Source organism: Pithys albifrons, chromosome 12 (genome assembly GCF_047495875.1).
Source record: "Pithys albifrons albifrons isolate INPA30051 chromosome 12, PitAlb_v1, whole genome shotgun sequence".
Classification (NCBI taxonomy): Eukaryota; Metazoa; Chordata; class Aves; order Passeriformes; family Thamnophilidae; genus Pithys; species Pithys albifrons.
In genome coordinates, this window is record NC_092469.1 from 2,121,178 (window position 1) to 2,139,556 (window position 18,379).

Genomic DNA, 18,379 nt, shown 5'->3' on the forward strand with positions numbered 1-18,379 from the left:
GTTCCAAAAGTGGGTGAATACTCTTAGTCTGTGTGATGCTGTGATGGACCACTGAAATACACAGAAAACCTAGTTTAAAGCAATCTTTGAAGGAAACACAAATGGCAAACTTGTCAGAGGCACAGTCTGGCAGGAAAAATCCAAACTCAGGAGTTAACCCAGACTGTCCTGTGTCTGCCAACTTCCTCCTGAGAACTCACTGCAGCTTCCTCTAATGTCACTGCTTCACCCAGCAAGTGAATGTAACTACACTTCTCAACTGCTTTTTTACAGGCACCCTAGCACACTTCTGAAGCAACAAAAAGATATTACTTATGTTCAGGAACATCTTTATAGTATAAACTTCTCTATTAGGAAAAAGACTTAAGCATCCCAAAAAGGATAAAGGGACAAGGGAAAATTAAAAACCATCAGCACCCAATAAAGTGGCAGCTTAGTAAATCAGTTCTTATAATGTTGCTGACTAATTCAAGGTTCTTAAGACATCAAATTAGTTGTTATAATGATAGTTTAAAAAATCTTTGTTGCTCTGAATTTGCTGCTACTTTTTAGTCTTATTTCTTCATTACTTGCTTAGACAAAAGTAGGTGCTTTGACCTCCGGAGAGGTTTCAGTTCTTGGGAGCACTCATGGCATTTATTGGTGTTCAGTAGGAGAATTTAGCTGGTTATGGAAATCACCATCTACTCTTCCCCTGCTACAATGAGATGCACCCTATTTACATACAGAAATGCTGGTGCTGGGCTGGCTACAAATTTCACATATTACCTTGGTCTGGATTATCAAAACTAAGGACAGCAATATCCTCTTCTCTTACAACATTCATTTATCCTTTCTAAGACTAAATTTGAAGGCCTGCTTCTTCCAGTGCTGTGATGTTTATTCAGCATGTTTTCCCTCTTTTATTTGCTGGCATTAAGTTTTATTTAATGCACATGGTACTGCCTGCTGAGGGTCACTATTTGTTAATCTTGGCTGATATAGAAAATACTACAGGTACACTCCCAACTTTTGTAAGGAGAAATGAACAATGGCCATAATTGCAACAGCCCTCAAGTAACTGTTAATTAGAGCAGAACTTTTATCCGTGTTGTGCATCTCTAATTTGACAACTTATCTTTTCATAAGCAAGTAGCTAAAAGGCATAGAGGGTTTAGAAAATAACAGCTAAGCCCAGAACTGTGGCCCTCAGTGAGTGTGAAATGCAGGCCTGGCCCCCTTGGGCTCCCACCTGGAGACACCAACCATGGCCCACGGAAATCATGGGCAGGGACCATCAGGCAAAGATGCCAGTGCCAGTGCCAGGTCCTCCTGCAGTGGGACAGTCACTCTGGTGCTGGCCTGTGAACTCAGAAGATGCTCAATTCTGTTAAATACAGCTATTCTCAAGACAAAGATACAGGAAATTACCTGACTGGATATAAAGAATGACCAGTTCTGTTTCATAGTGAGACATGATCAGAGGTATTGTTATATTTTGAAATATATTAACAGATTTCTGTGAGTGGTTGCCTTTTTTCAGGAAGATGAGCCAAGGTTTAAAGGGAAGTTTCCATCAAGCAGCTCCAAAGGCTGCTCCACAAACCCCAAACACAGACAAGGAACTGTTCTAGTCAGAAGAGTTACCTTGGTGTGACTTTGCCTTCACCTGTTTCAGATGAAGCTGTTTTAGAATATTTCAGTAATTTTTATTTTAATATTTCTATAATACAAACCTTCAAAACAAGACAAGCCCATCATTGAGGCAAAATACTCTTGAAATCTAGTGAGGCAAAACTGGGACAGTTTTGGAATTTGCACCTCTGTGCCCCTGAGCTGGGAAATCTGGTACAAATAAAATCAAGTGTGCATTTACAGTGTGCAAACTATGCACAGAAGCACCTTCCTGAACTGAGGCCTAACTTCTTTGTCCACAGCTGTTTTATAGATAAAGAGCAGAATCCATGTTTTGGCACACTAACGTTATGAAACATGAGTAAGTGGAAAACACTATATGCTGTAGAATTGAAAATGAGATGAAAAACACAGGGAGAATAGAAAATAGTCAGCAGGACCAGGGGGCATAAAACCTCCTTGAAATCCTAAATTCAAAGATGCCTTGAGTCAGAACTGAAGTAATGTGGTTGGTTCCATGTGAGTGGGGAACAGAGGAGGCTTGTTCCTATCATACCATTGCAAGAGAAGTGTTTGTAGCTGCCAGGCTGGAGAGAATAATGGCAAATAAATGCAGATTATATAAAATTACTTAAGCAGAGGAGGAGAAAAATATATATAGTGGTAGACAGCAAAATATTCTGATCCATTTTATTAAGCATTGCTGGTGGCTCCCATAAACAACAGTAGTTCACAGAACAAGTAAATGGTGTTTACAAACGAAAGGAACCCTGATGACACCCTCGCTGAGGAGAGGAGGAGAAGTCATCCCTCAACCCTCCTGCGTGGGAGAGCCAGGGAAATGCACAAAGCAGGGATATGGGAAAGGAAGACTGAACAGTTCTGGGTCTGACTTAGATAGCCCTCCTGGTCTGAGGCACCAATTCCTTCCCCTTTTTTGTAACTACACCTTGTCCTTCATCACAGGGGGAAAAGATTCTTTGCTGGGAATGAAGCATCCTTCTAGTGCAGTTACAGGGACAGCCTTTGTGCTCCATGGATTCAGCTGTCTGGCCCAGGAGTGCTGGATTAATCTGGAGTGGAATTCCTGCCATTGGAGGGTTGGATGTGCCTGGTGTCTCCAGCTGAGCCCTCTCCCCACAGGGAAGGTTGGGTGTGCCCAGTGTCCCCACATGGAGGGTTGGATGTGCCCAGTGTCCCCACAGGGAAGGCTGGATGTGCCCGGTGTCCCCACATGGAGGGTTGGATGTGCCCTGTCCCCAGCTGAGCCCTGTCCCCCCCACATCACAGCTCTCCTGCCTCATGTCAGCACAGCTCTTTGAGCATCTTGCTCTAGAGACCAGGCCTGGGTCCAGTCCTGTGCCTGCCCCACATGCCATCCTGTTCCTGCCCCATGTGCCAGTCCTGTTCCCAGAATCCAGTGGCTGTGGAGGCAAAGCTCAGGGAGTGGGGCAGCGCTGGGTGAGGGGCAGCAGGGACCAAGGCTGGCACTGCTCCCTGTGTGCCCCCCTGGTGAAGCCCCGAGTGTGCTGCTGAGAACAAACACAGCCATTCCCAGGATTCTCCAGCACAGGGAAATGTCAGAACTGACACAATGTTTGCAGTAATAAGCTGTGTTGGCAAAATTCTTGGAGATGTCACCCAAATGTAAATGAACTCGACTGAGTCAGGCGAGCAATCTCCAGCAGAAAGACACATAGAACTGATTTGCATTTAGCAGGGGATTACAAATATCACTGTTCTCTCTCCTCCTCTCAGACTGAAGCTGTTGGCTCAGTGTCAGCAGTGCAGAGATGCAGTTCTCTTTCTTGAAGCTCATTTAATACCATGAGAATAAGGAGTGTCATGAGAATAAGGAGTGTCTCCCTGTGCTTGGCAGACACCTCCTTTTCACACAGCCTTTCCCAAAGAAATCCTGACTCAATACTGGGCATGTGGTGTAAGAGACAGCACAGCAGAAACATGTAGAAATGAAGAATTGGTGCAGGAACAAAGAGATCAGTCAGTGAAAATACAAGAGAAATTCATAACTTCAGTAAGACACAGTGAGGTCAGTTCACAAGCTTTTGTTGGGCTACAAACATCTCTTGCTCCAAATACTACACTGGAAATAGGAAACAGCAAAGGCCTCACAAAGTACTGCAGAACCCCCTGGGAATACTCACTAGAACATGAACCAACAAGAAGGACAGACAGTTTACTTGATGACAAAAAGCATGAATGACACAGGTATAAAGCAGCATCTTAATTATTGTTGTCTGGAGAAAGGAGCCATCACAGAAACACTCAAAAATAGTACAGGAATGTGACTTACATCTCCCACTTTTTAAGGAATGTAAAGCAAAATAAGAAAAATCCAGCAGACATAACTCATATTTTCACCATGAAGAACCAGTAGCACAGTAATTCCACTGCAGAGGAGATGAAGGCATTAAGAAAAAAAGTTTCCTGAGTAAGTCTCTTTATTTCTACTTTCTATCTTCACATAATATTCATTAAAGCTAATTGCTCAGTGAAAGGAAACAGTGTGCTGGTAATTCATTCCTCTCTCACAGGTCATAGCAAGTGCAGGAAAAATACACAGAAATAGGATGTGACTTAACACAGAGCACAAGAGAGACCATGTGCCACAGGAGGTGTCAGTGGAGCTTAACTCACACCACAAGGAAATTCAAGGGAGAGCAGAGTGAAGTGAACTACCAAAGGGACACTCCCTTATGAAATGCCTTCCGTCAAAGTGACATTTGGTGTCATTCACTGGTGCCACCAGTGTCCCCAGAGCACTGCAGTGGGTCCCTGCCAGCCCTTCCAGCCCACAGGGGGCTCTGCCAACACTGGCTCACACGTGGACTGATGGAGGTCAGCAGGGGTTTCATGACTGAACAAGCCAAAACAAGGGGTCACAGGCTCAATGTGCCAGAACTGTGCACTTCGAGGTTCTTGTTTGGTGTTTGAGAAACTGCCTGGTCTCACCAGCAAAACTGAACACCCTCAAGCTTTGCTACTGTGGAGCAGTAAGATCATGCCTTCCTTTTGAAACGGGACCAAGCATTTAGCTTCAGACAAGTTTCTGATGTATCACCTTTTCTACCGAGACAGAAAACCTCTGTTGGATATGTAAGTGCTAAATTAACATTGAAAGAGCACATCCTCTCTGCTGTGTGGGGCACTGGTTCATTCTCACAGACACAAAAGAAGGCCACAGATTTCCCTTCTGGAACCCAGCAAAAGCCATTTGGATGCTCTGCTGCATGTTCTGTAGGAAAACGGGGCACCTGGACAATGAGAGCTGTGTGGGGCCAGTTCTGCTCCCAGTTCTGTCCCACCAGAGGGAAGAGCTGGGCCAGCAGCCTCCTGTGCCTCTCCCAGAGTTAGGAGGCACAGGCAAACTGCAACTCAACACATTGAAACAAAACATTCCCTTGAGTCAGCAGCTCTCCTACCAAATTATGGAAATTTGAAAATCTTGCTGAATTCTCCAAGTTGCAGCAAAAAAGTCTAATTTTATCAGTAGGAGATATGAGAATGAGAAGAGCTGTTTCGTGAAGGATGATACTAAGGCTGACATTGGGCAAACTGATCTCATACTAATCTTGACTTGGGATCATATCACAGCAATTATCTCTGATGTACACATTTGTAGGAGACAGAGATGGAGTTTATGGGGTTTATGTATTCAATTGTCTTGAGTAAGAATCCAAAGGGCGGTGTTTATAAAGTAAATAAAACCTTAACTTTGTATTTGTCTGCTTAAAATTGCTTTTGAAGTTTAGGGGGAAAAATATTACTAAGATCAAAAATAATTTGCCAAAATTTGGATAAAACTTGAAACTTCTCTAAAAAAACCAACCATAACAAAAAAAAAGTGTAATTCCAATCTAATTATATAAGCTTGCAAATAATGATTGCAGATATGTTTCTAACTTATAGATGAATAACTAGTCTGGTCTCATACCATGATCACCATGCACCCAAAACCAGGATGAATGCAGTCTTGAAGAGGACCAGCATTCCCTAACACATCTTCTGGACATCCTACTTCCTTGGAGTCCTTCCTCAGGGAAGTGTCTGCTGCTCTGTAATTTCATGTCTGGGAATAACTGAGAGATGAGCAAATAACTGAGCCTGTGTACCAGATAATTTGGCTGGACAGTGTATTGATCCTCATGTAGTAACTCAGGGACTGGTGGTGAGGAGGATTTGTTTGGAGAGAGGAGCAGCAGCACAAAGGACATTCCAGGGCTCCTGTGATTCATCAGGGGGATCACCCTCACAGGGAAGCATTAAAGGAGAAATCTTGTGCTAAATTACTCAGAGGAAATAGAACCATAATTCCAGTCAGCAATCACCCTGACAAATATTGCCAATTAATGCACTAATCATTGTTCATTACTTTTTATCTCACTCCCAGCAGTTTTCTGGGATTGATGTGCATGTTTCTCTTTGCGGAGCTTTTGGGTAACGAACCAGCAATAAAGGGAAACACGAGGGATAAACACACACAGAGGAATAAACACACACATTGCTGGGCTGTGTCTGCAGTCTCTGCTCAGGCAGGTTCATCTCCAAACATCCTAGGGGTGAACAGGAGCAGCGATTTTCTTTCTGAACCCAGAGGTTCGCTGAGCAGCCTGAGCACCTCCCGGCTCAAGGACGTTGCCCACAGCTCCCCTGGCAGCCCATGGGCAAGGCCAGGGCATGGTTGGCAACGTGGCCATCTGCTCTCACCACCAACCCTCCCTCCCTAGCCCAACACTGGAATCTGCTGCCTTAGGAAACTACACAGCAGCTGCTGCTCTGAAAAATCTGTGGACTCGTTCCCAGAAGGACTTAACAAGATAGTATTAACAAGTGACACAGTAAATATGAAGCCATTAATTATTTTAATAATCCCAACAGCATGATGTTTCTTGTCTCACACGCTGTCAGCTCGAGGCAGAGCAGAGGATCTCGAGTGAAAGTCACTGCACTGGATGTTTTCAGCCTTTAGAATAGATTGTGGGAGGGCAGCATGGACAGGCTGAACATTATAAGGTGCAGATGTATCTCCAGAACACAGAGATTATCCTTGGTAACACTTCTAGGACATTTCTCAGATCCATACCAATATAGAAGCCATCTAGAAGGCAGGAGGGGTTCAAACAGGATTTTATTGTTGCACACCTTCCTTGGGAAAGAATTGGGATCTGTTCCTTTATCTCCAGTAGCCAAAAAAACAGACAAACCAATCCCAACAAACAAAAACCAAAACCACACACAAACAAACCAAAAGTCATCAAACCAAAAACCCCACACCCAGCTCCAAAGCACCTTCCCTTACCAACTTCCAGAGGGGGGCAGGACCTGTCCCCCTCCAGGTCATGAACAGCACAGGGCTGTAGTTTCCAGACACTCCACCTTGACTGGGACCCCTCAAAAGTCACCTTGCAATGCACCAGAAAAGAATGAGCAGTTAAAGGAAGCACTTGATACATGCAGAGATTTCAATCCTTTCCCATTGTCATGTTTTTCCTCAAGCTTCAGGACAGTGGGGACTTCAGAAGTTTTTAAAAACATAAATAATTAAAACAATCCAAAAAGTACCCACTTTCCATTGCCATTCTAACTGGGCATTTTGCCAGTACAGTTCCATGCAGGATACTCTGTGAAGTTCATGGATTTATAGTTCAGAGAAACAAGTGAACAGCTATTTCTCAGAGGTAGCACACATTTAAACATTGCTTTGAGGCAATAGGGTGATTCTGAGGTCACATCTCTCCAACAGATCAGCACTGACTGTGAGCTTTTTAATAATTAATATGAAGTTCATCTCAGCTTTTCTACTATTTCATTTTCCAGGTACAATAACCATCAGGAGTTCATGCTTACTCTGCAGCACAAGAGCTTGGAAAATAGCCACCTTTCTGAACTTAATTCTGTTGAAATCTCAGTAATTTGCCATTACACTGCTCTTGTTAAAAGAGTTTAGGTTCAAGGCTTCCATATTGCCCCAGCACCCTTTTTCCTCTTATTACTCTCAGTGCTACAACCCTTCCATGAACAAGCCTTTTGCAGACCAGCATTCACTTTTCTGCAGCTCACAAGCTGCATTTCTGCTGTGTCCCATGAAATAGGAGCTATTTTCATGCTGTCACTTTCTTCACTGAAAAATTCATTGTCTACTAAGGTAAAATTTCAACTTGCTTTTAATCTTTGGATGTCTTTTCATCTGATTGTTCACGCTGTAGAAACTGAAGAGATCCAGCAGCAGCATCACATGCAGCCATCTCACACAACTATCAGTCCAGAAATCTGTTTGTCAGTCTCTTTGAGCTGGTGATAAACTCTTTTGCTGTGAACTCTTCACATTGCCCTCACACCAAAGGCCATTCTGGCCTTTTCTGGAACACAAGATTTCTTTTTGGTAGGAAAGGTGTTTTATTAGTTTGAATAGAAACTCCTTAACTGGCCACACCACACGGATCCTCTCAGCCCCATTAAGCCCCTGACAGGGTAACCCTTCTCTGCAGCACGTAGTTAGAATGAATAATTAAGGCAGGGAAAAGAAAATTAAGGAAGGTGTTCCTTTTTTTTTTTTTTTTGTGGTTCCTTTTTAATTTGTTAAGCAGCCATTGCTGTCAGCAAGTTTGTAGATTAAAATCCCTCTGCAGCCATGTGTGATCAGGACAACCAGGGGCAGAAGTGATTTCCTTTTCTATTTCAGAGTTGTTTATATCCTTCTGTATGTATCTACCCATGCAGTTGAAGGGGATAGAAGAGAATTTTACATCAGCCTACATACTAACTTCTCCACCAAGTATCCCAAAATATTTCTTCATAATTCTCCTTCTTTCTATCCACTGGGTAAATGGGAGCAATTTAATAGCCACTTTCCCACTATGAATAGAAGAACAACAACAGTTTAACATGTGTTAAACAACCTATGGACACAATCAACCTTTAACATAGACTGAACTTCAAGAAAGTGGGAGCTGGATGGTATTCCCAGATAGTTTCTAAAAGTATCCCTAAAAGAGCAGTATCCCTAAAAGAGCTTTCATTTCATTTTATTGTAACCCTGCAGTGCACACGTATTTTCTGGTCCTTTTTGTTCAAAGGGCCACCAAACCTAACTAGCCTCCAAAGCAGTCAGTGTTCAGGTTCAGACACTGCCCAGGGTGCCCTGTGGGCATCACAGGGGTTCTAATCCACAGTCAACACCATTCACTACAGAGGGGTTTACAAATCACTTGGATGCAAATTTAATCAACTTTCCCACAGTGTGTAGTTATTTAAATGGAGTATAATTTCAGCAACAGTGTCACAGAAAATCCCAGGTTCTTGTTCTAGCCCTACTCTGCATCCTTCTATTGTTATTCTCACCCAATCTCACTCAGTGGCAATGCAGAACAATGCACACTGAACTTCTGTTTCCATTAGAAATATTCCCTTTATTAAATCATCTTTGATTTGAAAATAAATTGCCTAGTTTTAGGAACAGGGAGGACCTCCAGCCCAAGCTTTCAATTGCCTGGAGGGACATGGTGCAGCAAACAGAGGTGATTCTCAGGGTGTCTGTAAATATCAGTCTCTGAGCATATGTGTGCTTGGGGCAGCTCAGGCCTCTTCTGACTTCCCAGCTGCTAGAAATGATGTTAACCCTATGCTGAGACTGGCCTTGAAGTGGAAACTGCTTTTTCTATTTAAAAGACTCAGATATATACACACTGCAGCTTATAACTTTCTGAAAGGCTGCACTTGGGGTGGGGGATTTTTTTTGTTTGCTTTTAAAGTCCTTCCTCTGCCACCTCAAATGAAAGAGCAACCAACACCATATTGTTTAGAGGAAGGGACTATGTGGAACCCATGGAATGAAGTGTACAAGGCAGCAGAATGTTCTGCTCCTCCAGGAGGAGCCCCACTGCCTCTCAGCTGGGGGAGGCACTTTCCCACCCTCCAGTGGGGAGTGTTCCCTCTTCAGGGCTCATTCAGCTCTGCCAGCCTAAGACAAAGACAAAAAGACAAAAAAAACCAAAAAGACAAAAAAAAAACCCAAAAAGACAAAAAACCCAAAGAGACAAAAAGACAAAGACAAAGACAAAGACAAGGCAGGCAAAGACAGACAGGGGAGGGCAGAAGGGGTGATGGCACCAAGCAGCCCTGGACACTGCACAGGTATCTGGGGGATGGTCTCTGGCCCTGTGGCAAGTCCTGCACTCCCATTTACCAGCCCTTTCACCAAATGGGGCTTCTATAATAAGCAATATAGATTTTCACCTCCCATTTTTTTGAATAGTAAGGTTTGAATATTTAATTTCTACAGATCTTTCAGTGCCCTTGAATTTCAGTGGCTCCAGTAGCAACAAAGAAAGCAGGTGATTGGAATTGTCCTCAGAATCAATATCTGCTTTGCTATTATTGACATTCCTGCAGCTGCCTAAGCAGAAGTCATAGTCCTATTCAGCTGGAACCTGAGGGCATTAAATCACTTCTTAATGGTATGAGAAAACTCCTTGATTTATGCAGGCAGATCCTGCTGTAGCTTTTACAGATACAAATGACAATGTAAGTTATACCATGGGCTTTGTGTACTCTGCAACATCAGCACCATAACTCACATGGAAGTGCAGGACAGCACTGCAAAGCACTTTAATTATTGTAAAAAATTCACCTCAAAAGAAAAACCAAGATGTATCACATATGGCACCACCCCTTAAAGGGACATCTGGGGGTTCCAGCATTTGGTAACAGCTTTTATCTTGGCACCCCATCCCTTACAGAACCAGCTAGATCAGGATTCCAGTTGTCTGCATTTTCTAAGCACTAAACATCACTTGTTCCTCTGTGCAGTTTTTAGTAGATTACTTCTATCCAAGACTGGTGAGGAGGCTGGAAAAAGAAGTAGGATTAATTCCAGCAAGAATAGTCCTAAATAAGGAGCAGCACATAGCCACAGTGCTGGAGGTGTGTATATAAGGTGGATCTGGTTCCTGGGGCTCAGTTCAAGCTCAGAATTTAATTGCAGCTGATTTCTTCATCAGCTTTTTCACAGTTTCAGGTCATGTGAGCAGGGTAAGGGTTGCTGAACAATGATGGCTAATAGAGCTCACTGAGCATTCAGTGCAACACCAGGGCAATACCAAATTCATCATTTACAAAACACCATCAATTTGAGCCAATTCCATAGTACTCAAAGTGGATAATTGATTTACAGTTTCATAAATGCCTACAGTGGGCAATAGAGCTCAGGTCAGCTGCTCCCCAGGTGGGACTGAGCCAGCAAGAATTTCAGCACTGCCTCCTCATTCTCTCTGTGCAGGTGGAAAGGAAAGTTTGTAAAGAGATAAATTTTTCTGTGGAAGGTTTTGCCTTTGCTTGCTCCTCTCACCCACCCACTATTGATACATGTCCTGCCTGAGCTGCATCTTCTATGAGTGTCATCTTTAGGTCACATAGATACAGTTCAGACAGAGCTCAACCTCCTAAAGACATGAGACATCAAGATCACAGTTCAAACAGACAGACTGCCAAGGTAAAACATACAATTATTTGCCAATCATATTTTTTAAATCATAAGGAAAATTATTATATTGCTTTATTTTTTCCTGAAATTGTATATGAGAAGCTTATATGCCAAAAAGCCCAGAGTTTCTCGCAATAAAAAAAAACAAATTATTGCACTACCAACTTGAGTTAGATCTGAGCTTAGGAAGGTAACTGTCCTTTAATGGGTAAAAGAGGATTCTCATTATACTTATTTCTAAGGCCTAATGCAGAGTTTCTGAGAAAAGTAATAGGTTTGGGTCCTGCTTATAAAACTGTATTAGTTCAAAGTTGTGTGAATGAGAAAATAGGGGAAAAAACACATTGTCCATCAGAAAGTGGGCTGTTATACTTCCAGAGTGATTTGTCTCACTGCAGTGGCATTTATCATGTTGATAGAGGAGACCATGGATCAGAAAATTGGGAGATTTTCCCTGTTAATTTGAAGCAGCACCTATACAAGCTGCTGTGACATCAACATAATACCCCAAAGCCACAGCATCTGAAAAGATTTATTTCCTGAGCCCTCATGCAGCCACACTCCCTTTGCTTCTGACATTCTCAATTTGCAGGCTGCTGGTGATCCAATCTCCCTCATTCTGGCTCTATAATAAGGATGTCAATGCAAGAAGAGAAAAGTCATTATCTGATAGCCAGCAGACATGATAAAAGGCAGAGTTACTATCTGGGAGGAAAGGCCACCCTTTGTGCCTTACAGGAGCTGCTCAAGGTCATAGGCAGCTTTGGTCCCTGTTCCAAATTCACTGTAAGCTCTGGGCATCAGATAAAACTGAAATAATCCTAGTACACAGTCTCAGGTCTGAATAAGGCTTTGATTTTTTGCTGTTCATCAGTGAAAATATTTAATTCTGATTAGAACATACACATGCAGTGAAAAAGATCAAAGAGACAATGTGACCTGTGGAGAAACTCAGTCTGAGTTCCTGGGTCCTGCCTGGTTAGTGGCATTCACTGGGTTTGGATGATGCTGAGGTGTCTCCCACAGCAATCTTCAACCAAGGCTAAATCATTTGTACAGGAAGGTTTTTACCTCTAATTTAGAATTAATAATTAATATCACCTGTTTGGGCAACCTGTTAAAATGTCACTGGTGCAGCAACTGGCAGCAAAAATGTATTTATTCATCAGCTTTGTCAAATACATGCTGAGCACCATTGCAGAAGGAAAGCCCCACTGAGGTAAAAGTTTGAAGCAATCCTCACAGATACTATTGATATTATTATTGATATTATTGAATATCAGTTGTAGCTTAAGAGGCAGTTTCTGTGTGGAAACCAGAAGTGGAGCAGAACTGTGTATGAGAACTAAACATGCTCCTGGGCCTCCTGAACTGAGAATTCCTTTCCTCATACTATTTCTATGGCTGTTGTAAAACTGCTTTATGGAGAGTTCATTTCCCAGACCATTCCAGACACCCACTCATTGTTCAACTTTGCTACAGGAGAATAAGATAAATACAAAAGAACCGAGAGCCTTCCCTGCTCTTTGCCTCATCATCTCTGCTTTGGGCTCCCATGAGCAGATGACACCCTGGAACCGAGTGAGGTTTAAACCCTCCTCAGGGTCCAATGGAACAGCTTTGAATCCAGCAGAGATTTTTTTATTGCAGGATTCAGCTCCCATGGGACCTTTGCATTCAATGATGACTAACACCCTCTCTCCCTTGCTGCAGAGATGTTCAGTACAGAGCCAGCACCTGTGATGCAAATCCTTTTCCAGCTTGTTTTTGTTCTGCACCTCCCTTCTCCTTTGGGAGCTTCTCCTGGGCACTGCAGCAACACCCAGAGGAGCAGCCTCTCAGCAGCTGCAGCCAGAGGCTTATTCCACAGGGCAGCATCCAAGGGGACACCCTTGGCCAGGCTTTGAACAGAAGCTGTTCGTAAAGGCAAAAATCAACAAAATCTTTGTTAATTCCACTAATTTAGTGTATCTATGTGACACAGTGGGACCTGTCAGCTCCTTTCTGGCATTTGTCAGTCACCCCCCTTGATACAGAGGCTGCATAACCCAACACTGCTCCACCAGTGACTGAAAAAATGAAAATATCAGGAACATGCTTTAAATTGCTTTGTGGTTTGAGTCACTTTGTTGTGATTATTTGAAAATCAAAGGATACTCTGCACTATCCTAAACTGACCTTCCTCCTCCTCACTTCCAGTGCTGTACACTTTGGCAATACAGCATGTTTAAGGGTAACAGGAGGTGTTAGATCCCCATCCCCAGCAGGGTGCCCATGCAGTGCCCACATTCTGCCCCTGTGCTGCAGCTCCAGCCCAGCAAACCATCACCACAGTGTCCCAGGCTGACAGGGCTGAAGAGTTGGATCCTTCTGCACACAAAATCCTGCCAGTGCCACACATAAGCACTTCTTCATGAGCTGGTCCTGCACATTTCAGACTGGGAAACAAAATCACTCCATGTCTCATTCTCTCCACCAGTCATAACAATCATTGTCATCTTTATTAACATCACAGAATCCCAGAACGTGCTGAGCTGGAAGGACCCACAAGGATCATCCAGTCCGACCCTCAGGCCTGTCCAGACCCATCCCCAAGAGTCACACCCTGTGCCCCAGAGCATCACCCAAACACTCCTGGAGCTCTGGCAGCCTTGGGGCTGTGCCCACTGCCCTGGGGAGCCTGGTCAGTGCCCACCACCCTCTGGGGGAAGAACCTTTTGCTGAGATCCAACCTGACCCTGCCCTGACACAGCTTCAGGCCATAATAGATTGTAAACCAGAGGAAAAAACTTGATCCTCTTAGCAGGATCCCAACTTAAAATCATCTCTGATTTTTAAAGGGTACAAAGAAAATCAATTGCAGAGACCATTTCAGCCTCACTAGAGCTGATGTGCCTCCAGGAAGAGAAAAGGAAACAGAACAACTCAACACACCAAAGTCAACTATTTCAGTATGGGGAGAAGTGACTTTCCCTTCTCTCCCATCTGGGATAGAGGCAGGTCAAAGCCACTGAGGAAGAAGGGCTGTATCTGAGTAAACCAAATTCCCAGGACACATCTACACACCAAGGCATTTCACCCTGGCAGGGTCTGACACAACCGGAACTGCCACAGAACTTACTGCCAAGTTAGAAAGGGATAAGAAGTGTCCGTTCAGAGACAGGTTAATGGGATGAGAGAGCACAACATGCACAGAAAAGTCAAGTTGCACCACACCTCCTTCAGTTACGTGGAGTTATTTACAACTGCTCTGCTGAGGTGCAGCAGCTCTGAATAGAATAATACAATGTGAGATTTAAGGCATTTTGCAGTTTGATAATTTATTGTCTGACACTGAGTGGAGAGTTTGTAGGCAATTTTCCACTAGCACTCCCTCTAAAGTAAGTGGTCACTCAGACAGGTTCCATTTGTGCTGTGTCCAGGCTCTGACACAGCTGCCAGCACTGGATAAAGCAATGGTTTGTGCATCCAATATAATTCATATTTAGAGCACTAGATATAAAGTACTTATGCATGTGTTGTTTACAGTTTGCAGTTTCGTGGAAAAAAATACAACTTGCCTCAAACCCAAACAGTTGGCTCTCTGTTATTGGTGTTGGATTTATGGGCTTCACATACAGGTGCAGGGTACACTTCTATTCTGAATGAAAAACCATAACATTTTTATACACAGAAACACACAATTTATCATCAGGAGATGGACTTGGGTCAGAGGAGAAAAATTTACAAGAAGCTCCCTTGCCAAAAGTGATATAAACATGTTTTGGCTCCCAAAAATTCCAACCCAAAGAATTTATACCAGGACAGCCTCCCATTCTGCAGTTTGTCACCTGAGCAATCCCACAGCAGGGTCAGAGTGGGACTCCTGGAGGATGGACCCACAGTGGCACACGGAAATCAGGGCACAGCAGAAGTGTGCCAAGCACACACCATGTCACAGGCTGGGCTAGAGGGACTTATTCACTCCTCCTGATGACAGCAATATTGCAATATATCTTGTCTTTATGAGAGACTGGGTTCAATTCCATTAAAAGCATAAAAAATCCAGAAAGATTCACGATGATGAGAAACAAGAGATAAAACATACAAGATTTGGGACAGCTAAGGAAGCCCTGAGAACATGGTAGATAAATGGGCTGTCTGGAAATAAACTACTTCAAGGAGCAGCAGAGAGCACATGACAGAGTATTCTACGTGAAGTCACTGTGTTTTATAGCATTTGCTATAAAGCAAAATAGGTCCAAATATTGGTGCTCACACTGAGTGGCACCACAGGAACCTCCCAAAGGGTCAATGTGTTAGGGTACCAGCTGGCTTCCAGACACAATTAAAAATAATAGTAATCAAAAAAAAAATAATCCAGTCTACTTTTTCCTCTTTAGAGAATCATTTAGAATTTGCCCCAGGTTTTAAAAGATCTGAGAGCACTCACTGCAGCCTCATCAAAGCCTCTGTTCTTTCCCTATTGACACAAGTTCATCACCATCTCCACTTCAGTGCTATTTGACATCAAATTGAAGGGCACAAACCTGGCAGTGCATGGGGCCACCCCACAGCCCAGGTTCATGTTCTCATCGTGCTGGCAACAAGGTGGATTTTTACTTCACTTCTGCAAGTCAGCCAAAGCTCCCAAAAAATTACCTGCCAGTCCTTTGAGCTCAGGTGTTAATCCCCTGCCACTGGGATTTAAACTGTCACTGCTGTGAAATTTGCAGCTTTCAAAGACAGAATTTGCAAAAATCTGAATGAAGCCAGTAAGAGCACACACCTGTTGGACACATTACAGCAGAGATAGCTAAAAAAACTTACAAAGGAGAAGAATTATTACAATTTTATAAAGTTTGAGGAAGCCTAGTTCTGGCATAAGATCAGCAGAATCTACTCCTCAGACATATCCCATACGCCAAACCTCTTTGCACTAAGAGTATTAAGAGGACAGTTGTCCATAAGCTTTTGACTGACTGCTACAGCATTGCTTTAATTTTCAGAAAATTCAGTTATCTTTTTTGGCATCAAATACTTGGTAAAAGCTCAGCACATTTCTTGGCTGGTTGTCATAATTGCTTATAAAGACCCTCAGCCAACAATCCAGTTCTCCCAGAAAATTACCCAAATCCCCACTATGTGTTAATTTCCCCTTTTTTATAAATTTTTAATCATTTCTCTCAAGGTCAAGCACCAGCCAATGATAGCACACATTGCCTTGAAGCCACTGTCTGCTTTTCAAGCTTATTGGAGGACATGGAGTGGTAATTCCCAAAGGAGCAGAGCAGGGAAAACACTGCTGCAAACTTACCTGCCAACATCTATCCATGTAAAAAGTACTTGCACTTCCTAAAGCACATATTCACTTCACAGAATATTCAAAATAGAACAATTTTGTTAGCCTTGGTTTCCGTAGGAAACCAATTCTTTATCTGTTCAACTGGCATATATCCAGATATAAAATATATCCAGGCCATATTCAACAGCCAGTCTTGGTATCCAGGCACTCCAGGGATTTATGCATCAGTAACATTCTGGTTTTCTGATCCTGAGCAACAAATGGGAGATTTCTTTTCAGTTTCTGAGGGGTGAGGAGGGATATTCTATGTGCTAAATCCTGGATCTTTTTGCCCATAGTTTCTACCATTTACCTCCCCTCCCTTACCACCCCATAAATACATGTGTGGGCAATTAATTCACATGTATAATCACAGGTCACCAGTTAATTCTCTAAGGGAAACTTACAGTTTAACTTTTGATATTCTCTCTGTAGCTTGTCTCAAAAGGATATTTATTATTGGATGTAAATAATACATTTATAGATTTGTATTTTTTTTTTACCAGAGGAAGGAAATTACCTCCAAGCAATCCCACTCAGTCTCTTCACCCAGCACCCTCCTGCTGCAAATCAGTTCCTCAGGATGCTGACTCCTCTCACACCCTATAGCATGTTCTGTGCTGCAAAAGCTGCTCTTTCACTCCTGCCCAAAACTTTCTCTGCAAAACCTCGAAGTCTTTTCCCACCTCTAACAATGTGCAATTCCTCTGCTCTGCTTACAGCTCAAGTTTTTGGATTTCCACATTCCTCCTTGTGCACTTAAGTTCTTTCAGCATTGGTCAGTTCATGGTACAAAGAACCTTGCCAGGGAGAAGCCACAAGGATTATGGAGCATCCAGTGGCTCCAGCAGGACATTCCCCACTAATGGGGCCACCGGATTGCTGGTGACACCCCTGCATCAGTCACCGAAATGGTTCTCAGCCATGGGTTTTCCACGGGAGTTGGAATGCACCCAAGTGGGTCCATCCCAGGCTCTCTTGGGGCTCTAAGCCATGGGTTTTCCACAGGGAATGGAATGCACCCAGTGGGTCTGTCCCAGGCTCTCCCAGGGCTTTGGCAGCCCTTGGTTTTGCCATGTGTAGCACTGCACAAAGCCCTCAGTTGTGGCACGTGTTAGCACTGCCTGTGAATGTCTCTGCTTGGCACTGACCCGACCCTTCTCTCCCCGCACAGCAGTTCCCTCGAACCAGAGCAGCCCCAGCAGCGCATTCCCCAGCCATGGAGAGAACGGCAGTGACACCAGCCTGCTCGTGTCGCCACTGCTGGTGGCAGGGGTGGTGATCGGGCTGGTGCTGTTCCTCTCCTGTGCCACCATCGTGGTGGGCAGCCTGCGCAAGGACAGGCGGCTGCGGCACCCGCCGCTCCGGAGGGACGCGCAGTACGGTGGGTCACTGCCCGGGGACGGCGTGGACACAGCCTGGGGCTGTGGGCAACAACTGGGCTGTGGGCACAGCCTGGGGCTGTGGGCACAGCCTGGGACTGTGGGCAACAACTGGGGCTGTGGGCAACAACTGGGGCTGTGGGCACAGCCTGGGACTGTGGGCAACAACTGGGGCTGTGGGCAACAACTGGGGCTGTGGGCACAGCCTGGGGCTGTGGGCAACAACTGGGGCTGTGGCATCATCGAGGGCTGTGGGCACAGCCTGGGACTGTGGGCAACAACTGGGGCTGTGGGCACAGCCTGGGACTGTGGGCAACAACTGGGGCTGTGGGCAACAACCGGGGCTGTGGCATCATCGGGGGCTGTGGGCACAGCCTGGGGCTGTGGACAACAACTGGGACTGTGGGCACAGCCTGGGGCTGTGGGCAACAACCGGGGCTGTGGCATCATCGAGGGCTGTGGGCACAGCCTGGGACTGTGGGCAACAACTGGGGCTGTGGGCACAGCCTGGGGCTGTGGGCAACAACTGGGGCTGTGGGCAACAACTGGGGCTGTGGG

General features: G+C 44.3%; 1 protein-coding gene across 1 annotated transcript in view; it reads left to right on the forward strand.

Annotated features, from left to right (window-relative positions):
* The window catches only part of BEAN1 (brain expressed associated with NEDD4 1), a 57,414-nt gene that overhangs the window by 20,603 nt on the left and 18,432 nt on the right, over positions 1 to 18,379 (forward strand). The window contains 1 exon segment of the mRNA XM_071567518.1: positions 17,614 to 17,823. Coding sequence (XP_071423619.1) covers positions 17,614 to 17,823 — 210 coding nt within the window.